At 33.7% G+C, this 10241-nt stretch overlaps 1 protein-coding gene and 1 pseudogene across 1 annotated transcript; both read left to right on the forward strand.

The window, feature by feature from the left end:
- The first annotated feature begins 4684 nt into the window (after nt 1–4684).
- On the forward strand, nt 4685–6708 carry LOC129292267 (probable polyamine transporter At1g31830; annotated as a pseudogene).
- Nucleotides 6709–7771: 1063 nt separating this feature from the next.
- On the forward strand, nt 7772–9736 carry LOC129293721 (serine/threonine protein phosphatase 2A 57 kDa regulatory subunit B' beta isoform-like). Its single transcript, XM_054931808.1, has 2 exons — nt 7772–9026; nt 9201–9736. Exons 1-2 carry the CDS (start codon nt 8031–8033, stop codon nt 9537–9539), a joined length of 1335 nt encoding a protein of 444 aa, XP_054787783.1. The 5' UTR covers nt 7772–8030; the 3' UTR covers nt 9540–9736.
- Nucleotides 9737–10241: the final 505 nt, after the last annotated feature.

Below are 10241 nucleotides of genomic sequence, written 5' to 3' on the forward strand. Positions count from 1 at the left end.
ATTTATATTTGTGATAATTCCTCATCTACTCTCCTTTGCCAAGGAAGAAAGCCAATTTTAAATTGGACAATTCATATTCAAATTTGTTCGCATCCTCGTCTTTGATTACCTTGCTGCACTTTAGGTGCTACGTTTGAGATCGGTTCCGATTTTTAGAAATTAAGTGTGCGTTTGGTTTTCAGTTTGCCAAAAGTTCATTTGGTGAAAGTTCATTTGGAGAAAGTCAGTTTAATGAAAGTCAGTTGTTGTAACGAAATTTGTGTTTGGATATATTTTTTCAAAAGTCAGTTTGATACATTGAAAGTTGTTTAGTTTGTGATAGTGAAATGTGCTTTTGAATGTACAATTACCAAAAAGGACATTGATTTATAATGATTTATAATTTTTATTATATAAATATAATATATTCAAAATATTTAAAAAATATAATAAAGATTATAAATAACATAAATTTTGATCTATAATGCTAAAAATTTGATCTCTAATTATTTGTATTTTTTAATTTGTAATTTTAAAAGATGTAATAAAGATTTGTAATTTTTATTATACATTAATGCTAAAAATTAACATGATTAATTACTTAATTTATAATACTAAAAAAATTGATACCTAATTATTATTATTAAAATAATAATTATATTTTTAATGAATTAACTATTTTTTAAATAAAAAATAAGAGATTAAACTTAGGGTAGTATGGTCAAATAACATCCTACTTTTCAAATTCACTTTTCAAAAGCTTCAGACAGTTACGTTTCAGAAATCCACTTTCAGCTACCGTTTGAATGTACTTTCAGGATGTGCTTTTCTGCCAAATATTTTACCCAAACAACTTTCAACTTTTTGAAAGTAAAATTTTGCTTTCTGAAGGTGAAACGGAGGAAAACCAAACGCACCCTAAATTATAGTCATTTTTTGTTTTAAATGAAAAAATATATAATACAATATTAATCTTGCATCTATCCATTTTCGTTTATATGAAAAATAATATCAAACTTGAAATTTTTTTTTTTACAACAAATGATATAGGCACTTAGTGTCTGTATTAACTATAATCACCAAATTCAAATATATTGTTAGAATATATAGTTGAGATAAACATGTGCGTGTGTGTGTATTTCTGAAATTATAAACTAATTTGCACACTAATTAAGTTTTTTTTTAATTTAGTTGTTTTAATTTTAATTTTTCAAATATTTTCGTTACTTCAAATCTGTAATTCCAAGCCCGATATATATTAACTACCATTTATGCTTTCTTTGGTAAGGAAAAATAATTTTAGACATAAATATAAACATCTCATTTAGCTGGAAAATAGTAATAATACTCTATCAGTCTATCTGGTTGTAAATCTAAAAGCTAGATAACTAATTTACATAGATTAAGGAAATTAGTTAAGTTAACATGAATACTCTTGATTTTGATGATTTTAGAACTTTGAAAATATTGTTTTTCATAGGCTATTGAGTTATGAATGTTGAAGTTGCACCCAACACAATTAAAAACTAAGGGCCTGTTTGTTTGTATTCTTATTTTTTGTTTTTAAAAATTGTTTTGCAATGAAATTTTTAAAATTATTTTTTAAAAACAAAACAAAAGGAAAATATGCTTGGTTGTGTTAATTTGAAAATAATTTTAAAATTTAAAAATTGACTGACAATGATGGTCACAAATGATTGAAACAATGGCTTATGAGTTATTATGTAATGTTGGAGCCAAGAGTTAGAATGTGCAAGATCATTTAATTTAAAAGGTAATAATTTTTTAAAAATAATAATTACATTAGGGCTAAAATTCTAATAACTTAAGTAGATTGATTTTTATTTTTCTCTTTAGAAAATTACATTTGACATGCTAATATGATATTTTATATAAATATATTCTTTATATCTTATCTTAATCATTAAAATATTACATATATAATAATTTTTTTAGCCTAAATATTTTTTATTAAGTTCATATGGTGTAAAGTTGTAAAATTTATATATTTAACTTGTAATTTGTCCCAAAGTGAAGGAGTGCATTTGCGCATCTTCACCGAAATGTGGCTCTGCCATTGTTATATGATAATGATTGATTAAGGTAATTAAAATTTTTAATAATAAAATGTAATGTATTTTAAAAATAAAAAATAAAATAAAAATAGCTTTAAGATATTTCTATTTTTTTCTTTTAAAAAATAAAAAATGAGAACAATTTTGAAAAAAATAAATTCAAAATATTTATTCAAACAAGTTTTTTTTGTTTTGAAAATAAAAAATATTTTTAAAAACAAAAACTAAACAAGGCTTTGGACTTGTTTGGTTTCGTTCTCATTTCTTGTTTTTTAAAATTATTTTATAATATAGTTTTTATATTTTTTTAAAATAAAACAACAAGAAAGCCCATTTGATTATGTTAATTTGAAAATTAAAAAATACACTAATAATAATTATTGCAGGTGATTAATAGTGGTGATTTATAATAAAAATTTATCAAGCTAATTATATTTTTTAATAATCAAATATAGTGTGTTTTGTTTTAAATGAAAATAACCTTGAGATGTTTCCATTTTTTTAAAAAGAAAATGAGAACAATTCTAAAAAAAAAAATTCAAAACATTTGTCTGAACAAGCTTTTTTAATTATTTTGTTTTAAAAAACAAAAAACAATTTTTGAAAATAAAAACCAAACATGCCCCATTATTTTTTGCTATTTTTCTTGTGTGTTTCGCTTGTAACGATAGTCCAAGAGTATCTAACTTTATTTTTCAAAGTGATTTCAATCTTTTCTCTATTCTAAATTGAATGATTTAAGAAAATGGTTCAAGAGTTTTTGCCACTCATTTTTATTTAAAGATCACTAGCAATCTTAAACTTAATTATAGTCAATTTTATTTCTTAACATGAAAAATTCTCTCATTCATCACCCTGACGTTAAAAACATTTAACGTTTATTAATTATTAGTGGGTCTCACTATTTTTTAATATTTTTATTGAGTTACGGATTATTTTTGCCTCTCAACTTTAAACAAAAAACAATTTTTGAAAATAAAAACCAAACATGCCCCATTATTTTTTGCTATTTTTCTTGTGTGTTTCGCTTGTAACGATAGTCCAAGAGTATCTAACTTTATTTTTCAAAGTGATTTCAATCTTTTCTCTATTCTAAATTGAATGATTTAAGAAAATGGTTCAAGAGTTTTTGCCACTCATTTTTATTTAAAGATCACTAGCAATCTTAAACTTAATTATAGTCAATTTTATTTCTTAACATGAAAAATTCTCTCATTCATCATCCTGACGTTAAAAACATTTAACGTTTATTAATTATTAGTGGGTCTCACTATTTTTTAATATTTTTATTGAGTTACGGATTATTTTTGCCTCTCAATTTTTATTTGAAGGGTCAATAGGCATTATTAACTCAAATATTTTATAATAAAAATATAAAAAAAAGTATTGTGAAGCCTACTAATGGTTAACTAATAATGAGAAAATAGTAGGATAAAAAGGGAAGAAATATTTAAAATTAAAAGATAGAATTGACTTATAATTAAGTTTATGATTTTCAGTGACTTTTCGAGTAAAGCTAAAGAGTAAAAATGACCCCAACCTTTAAGAAAATCATATTTTGTTATGTTAGAACATGTTTTTAAATGATTTAGAAGTTAAGTAGATTGGAGTCTTACATTTAAACTAAAACAGAAAGTTTTTTAATTAGCTCCTACATCTACGAGAGGATGAAATAAAATATAAAAAATAATAATGGTAAAACCTTCCGTCTTACATATGGAAAGGGGTGGAAATTGATGAATCATTTTGGGAGTGAAAGTGATAGTTGCAGTTTCCGGATGGACAAGGAAAATGCAAATAATGGAGATGTGTAAAGACAAAGGAAAGGAACCTTCCTGAGGATTTGTCTTGTGCAGAATTTTATGGACTTACTATTGTTGGAAGGTGATGGTAGTCTGACGAGGAATCGGATACTCTACCCATCAAATCATGATACGAACCATCAGATTATCTGCAAAATCAGTCATCAAACCAAGATCTGTACAATTAGGAGAGGCACATAACATAAGAATTTCTGAATTTGTTAACGTTAATTTCAAGCCAACGTTAAAGTTCTCTGTTACTCCCTAGTCTACTGATATCATATTTTCCTTTTCTTTACTTGCCCTAACTAAAGAAAAAGAGCACCATCTATTTAAAAAAAAGGCTGTATTGGGTTTATTGTTTTGGGCCTGTTTTGTTTGTGACTAAATGAGCCTGATTTGTGTATTTCAGGATGGTTTTTGTTTAGTTTTCATTTTTTAATTTTCTTGTATTGCTTTTGGGCTATTTAAGCCGGTCTAGGTGGCTTTGCCCAACTATTGGATTCAATCAAAATTTCAGATCATAAATAAAATTATTTTGTTCAATTTGTTCTGGGTTTCCAACACTATCACATATTCACATGCAACTTTGCTCTTTCTTCCCTCCTTGTTCTCAAGGAGCCTTTTCTTTTCCTCTTCCTTTGCTGTTTTTTGGTTTATTTTTGGGTCATATGCTTGAGTGGAAGATCAGGTCATCAAGAATATTGGGGCAAATTATTCTATTTTGTGTGTTGGACACATGGCAGTGCAAGAATGAATTTCACCAAATTGTTCCTGAGCCTACCTGGACCTTGCTCAGAAGTCCGAATTACTCTGGCTTTAGAAATAATGTCACATTCAGGGTGACATGCAAGAGGTCAACAGCGCATTAGACTCGGAAGAATCTGATTCTGGAATCAGCTTTCGGTTTCCAGTCTCCCAAGCTAGCTTTAACTCAAGTATTGTTTATGGCAGGCAAAATTTGATTAAAATGAAAGCTGAAATTCTTACACAACAGTCTGCGATTTCGGTGCGTGAGTTCCGCAAAATGGATTCTCAAACTTACTCTGAAGCGGGCGCGTGTTGCCTTACTCAGGCCATCGCTTCTTGGCATCTTGACACCTCGTTATTTAGAACTCTTTCTTCCTGGATGACATTTTATAACTTGCATTTCCCTTCTGCTCAACTTCGGCAGTAATGAACCCTCGAACGAGTTGGAATTTTTCTCATGCTTCGTTTTTCCTGAGACGAACCGTTTTGAGCTTTGAGGTTATGCTCTTTCTATCGAGCCATCCATTTCTAATACGAGAACGACCTCTATCTGGTACAACCAATTGGTTGGTATCTCATTATAGTTGCTATAAAGACTCTCATGTATTAAGATCCAAATGTGCTATACCAACTGGATATTGCATTGCAGCAACTGAAATAAGAAGTAAGAACCACGCAAAAGTCGGCTGACATGGAGCCCAATGTCGCAGAATACCAAGGTCTGAATGGAGGTTCTCCTCCGTATCTAGAGAAGTTCCAGAGGCTTCCGATTATACCTCTGATTTTCTTGATCTTTTACGAGGTCTCAGGTGGGCCCTTTGGAATCGAAGACAGCGTGAGGGCAGCCGGTCCGCTCCTGGCTCTTCTCGGCTTCTTGATTTTCCCATTCGTACGGAGCATTCCAGAGGCACTCATCACTGCAGAAATGGGTACTATGTTCCCTGAGAATGGAGGCTATGTGGTCTGGGTTTCCTCTGCGTTGGGTCCTTTCTGGGGTTTTCAAGAAGGTTGGATGAAATAGCTAAGCGGGGTCATCGATAACGCCTTATACCCAGTCTTATTCTTAGATTACCTCAAAGTCATCTATCCCAGCTTTATCAGGCGGATTTCCTAGGTCAATAGCAGCTCTGGCTCTAGCTCTTGCTCTCACTTACATGAACTGTAGGGATCTAACCATAGTGGGATGGGTTGTGCTATGTTTCTAGGAATCTTTTCCCTACTTCCTTTCGTCGTTATGGGATTCATTGCAATTCCCAGACTCAACGTCTAGATGGGTCATGGTGGATTTAAACCGAATGACTTGGGTTTTTTATTTGAACACTCTGTTCTGAAATCTAAACTACTGGGACTCAATTAGTACATTTACGGGATGAGCAGCGAAAGCAGATGATCCTTGTAAAACCCTCCCAAGAGCACTTTTCTATGCCCTAATTTTAGTTGTGTTTGGGTATTTCTTCCCTCCCCTAACAGGCACAGGAGCAATTCCAGTTGATCGTAAGCACTGGTCTGATGGCTACTTATCAGAAGTGTCTAGAATCCTCGGAGGAGTGTGGTTAATATTATGGGTTCAAACTTCAAACAGCATCTGCTTTATCAAACATGGGAATGTTGGTGGCTGAGATGAGCTGCGACTCCTTCCGACTTCTGGGGATAGCAGAGCAGCTGAGTTTTTTGCCAAGAGGTCCCGTCATGGGACACCTGTTATGGGCATTTTGTTCTCTGCATCTGGCGTGATTTTGCTTTCGTGGCTGAGCTTCCAAGAGATAGTTGCTGAATAAAACTTCTTGTACTGCTTTGGGATGATCATGGAATTCATAGCATTTGTGAAATTGAGGATGAAATACCCACATCTGTGTCGGCCTTTCAAGGTCCCTGTCGGGAAAACTGGGGCAACCTTGATGAGTATTCCTCCAACACTAGTCGTTTTTGTAGTTTTATGTCTTGCGACTTTCAAAGTCTAGGCGATGATAGGCTCAGATTCACTGTCAATTCCGACCTTCCAGGTGCACGACACCAAGTTCACAGTGTCATCATGAGTTGTACGTTAACGTTATGATATTTTCTACTTCAGCATTAACGAAGAATGAATGAGTTCAGGGTCGTGTCCTTGAGTTATACGGAAACTTGTAAGCATTTGGTGCCGACGAGGGAGAAACCATATTTATCTTAGAGGTTCTACAAAGAAGCCATCTAAATTCTTGGATACTTATATAAATAGCGCCTAATCATGTGAATATCCGGCCACTTTATATCTGCATGATGACTTAACAATATCTCGTTAGTTTCAATTACTTTGTTATTTTTGACGAATGTCTGCTTTTAAACAAAGGCATTGTTTGTGTCATATATGCGCATGCACCTTTTAGTTTTTAACAAGATATTGGCCATCTCTGAAAATGTCAAAACAGTGAAGAGTTTAATATACCGAGTGTTCGAAGGTATCAAGTAACTCTGAATTATTCCTATATATTAAGAGCGATTTGGAACGCTCAAATTCTCTTTTTTTGGAATCATACGCGGAACTTGGACCCCTGATTTCCATTGTTTATTTTCTACGTAAAATATTTAATATTGAGAGTTGAGACCACTTCTGATAATATTGTTCCGGATCTGATTCTAAACGAATCCAAACAAATAAGTTGAAGCATCCATCCGCGACAGATAAGCCAAACAAGAGAACAATCAAGAGTGGACCTTTGTAATTATTTGAAACTTCAAGACTTTAGATTTAAAACTTTTCCTGATATCTGTTCGTGGTTTCATCACGACAAGGTCAATCGTTTGTCTTTTTTGATGAAACAGACATTACATTTCTTTTGACAACAACTCTTTCATCTTGCCTTCAACACAACACACTTTTCTGTGTTTATTTTAACCAATAATTTTCTCTTAGCAACCACATGAGAGGGGATATTCGATAAATTACATCAGAGTTTTGGAGGGCACTAGGAAAAATCATTTCATGAACGAATACCTACCTTTGTAATAGGCAGTGTTGTTTATATAAACACATCAACAAATGAAAACCACGCCTGGTTTAAGAGTTTGACTCAATTTAACGTTTAAACTTCTTTTTGTTAGTGCCACCTCAATTCAACAATTTGATTGTGGATAGAGATGTGGAATGAGATAGGATGCATATATAATATATTTGGGACTAAAAACTAAAATAAGCGGGGATAAAATATTACGTGGCAGAAAGGCAGAAGAATACCCTGTCAAAATCTTGCTTTTTATATGCTCCAATCCGTCGGACACTTCGAGGTCTTCTTTTGCATGTAACATCGCTGTGTTGCTCAAATAACCCGAACAAGGCACACAAGCTGGAAGAAGATATCTAGATATAACCAGAAAGGCAAAAACACGAGCATTTGAGTAAACTCTACCTAAATCTGCAGAAGAAGGCAGAGAAGGAGGAGAGAACATGGGCAGCCACAAAACATTAGCCTCCCTCCAGAACCTGTTCGAGCAAGACAACGTTGTCTTCCCCAATAATGGCATCATCGCGTCTTCTTGCTCTCCGGGAGACGAAGAAATCCTCTCTGTCATCTCCTACTGCAATTTCGTCTTCACCTTCACTGACCCCTCAGAATCTCCATCACAGCAAGACTTCAAGCGCCTCCATCTCACCCGCCTCCTCACCATCATCAAGTCCTCCAAGAAGCCCCTCCCTGAGAAATTCATCTCCCCTCTGCTTTCCATGGTGTCTCTGAATCTCTTCCGTCCACTGCCTTCTTCTTGCACGTCCGACTTCCCCGAAGAAGATGACCCCGCCTCTGCCTTTACACCCGCGTGGTCACACCTCCAAATCGTATACGAAATCCTTCTAAGACTTGTCACCACCACAGAACTCAACGTACTAAGAAACCATATAGATCGCTCTTTTCTTCTTAAGCTATTGACACTATTCCATTCTGAAGATAGGAGAGAACGCGAAAACTTGAAAAACGTGTACCACAAGATGTATACGAAACTCACCAGTGAACGTTCCTTTATGAGGAAATCCATGAACGATGTGCTGTTGAACTACGTGTTTGAGACGCAGAAGAATTGTGGGATTGGAGAGCTGCTTGAGATATGGGGAACAATAATTAATGGGTTTACTGTGCCACTGAAGGATGAGCACAAGTTGTTTCTGATGAGAGTGCTGATTCCTCTGCACAAGCCCAAGGGGGTACAGATGTACCACAGGCAATTGGCTTACTGCATGGTGCAGTTTGTGCAGAAGGAGCCGATGCTAGGAGGGGTTGTGGTTAGAGGACTCTTGAAATATTGGCCTGTTACAAATTGCCAGAAAGAGCTCCTGCTGATCGGAGAATTGGAAGATCTGGTGGACAATCTGGACCCTGATCAGTATAGAAAGCTGGCTTTGCCCTTGTGCGCACAGATCATTAAATGCATCAACAGCTGGAATTCTCAGGTAAATTCTCCAGTTGCTATATCCAGTTCTGTTTAATCAAAACTTGCTAGGCCTTAGAGAAGTACATGTTGTTGGTAAGCCAAGCTTCCATTTCCATGCCCAATACGGGAAAATGCAAAATGTCTTATTGCATGATGTTTTCCTTATATTATCTCCAACTTGCGTGCATTTTAGGTAGCAGAACGTGCTCTGTATGTATGGAACAACGAGCAATTTGTGAAAATGGTGTCAACGGCAATGGGGGAAGTGTTTCCGGTGATAGTAGAAGGGATCGAGAAGAACCTCAAGTGGCATTGGAGCAAAAACGTTCGACAATTAACAGTAAGTGTTAAGGTAATGCTTGAAGATATGGACCCCGTTCTTTATTCAAGGAGTCTCCAGGACCTGAAAGCTATAGAATTAGTTGCACATGAAGAAGATATCAAGAGAAAGCAGAGATGGGAAAAAATTGAATTGCTAGCAACCCAGAACCAGTTCATTAGCCCCCGACCTTGTATCTGTGTCTCCAATTGAAAACTTGTTTCTAATTATTCATCATATGTCGGCTACTAAAAAAATATCTTTATATAAACATCTGTTTATGACAGATGTGTCTGTGTAGATGTGATAATTGGGCAAGAAATTTTTACCATCTTGGTGAGAGAAATTTTTGCTCAAGACTGTTGAGAAAACCAAAGGATATAAAATTGCCGTTGAAGCAGTTAACTTTATTTGATTAACCAAAATATTCGAGAAATTTGACAAAGGCACTTGTGAATAATACACAATGAAAATGAACTTGTGGTGATCTATGTCAACATATTGTAAGATCTGGATTACAAACAATAAGTGCCTGTAGCATCTAAATCATTAAAAATCTAAATTAACAATTCAAATAAAATCACTAATTTATTAATCTTAAGTGAGATATAAATTCAGAGTCGTCGATTTAAATTTCAGTGATTTAAATACTACATGCATTTAACACCTGTATTAAATACAACCATCGAATCCAAATCCCATAATTTATGGTACCAGCATAAATAACTTACAAATATATTTTCCGAAATGTTTCTTTTTCTTTTTTTTCTTTTTTGGTCAGGCATTGGCAATTTTATAGAGCATTCCAAACAATAACCTCGAAGAGGTTTTCAAAACTTCACAACAATGGCATTTTGAAATATATGCTTCACCTTCTTGCCCATAGAAATGACTCAATCCAGGTAAAATCTAAAA

This window comes from Prosopis cineraria, unplaced genomic scaffold (genome assembly GCF_029017545.1).
Source record: "Prosopis cineraria cultivar Desert tree isolate PC_DT_omini unplaced genomic scaffold, ASM2901754v1 PC14, whole genome shotgun sequence".
Taxonomy (NCBI): Eukaryota; Viridiplantae; Streptophyta; class Magnoliopsida; order Fabales; family Fabaceae; genus Prosopis; species Prosopis cineraria.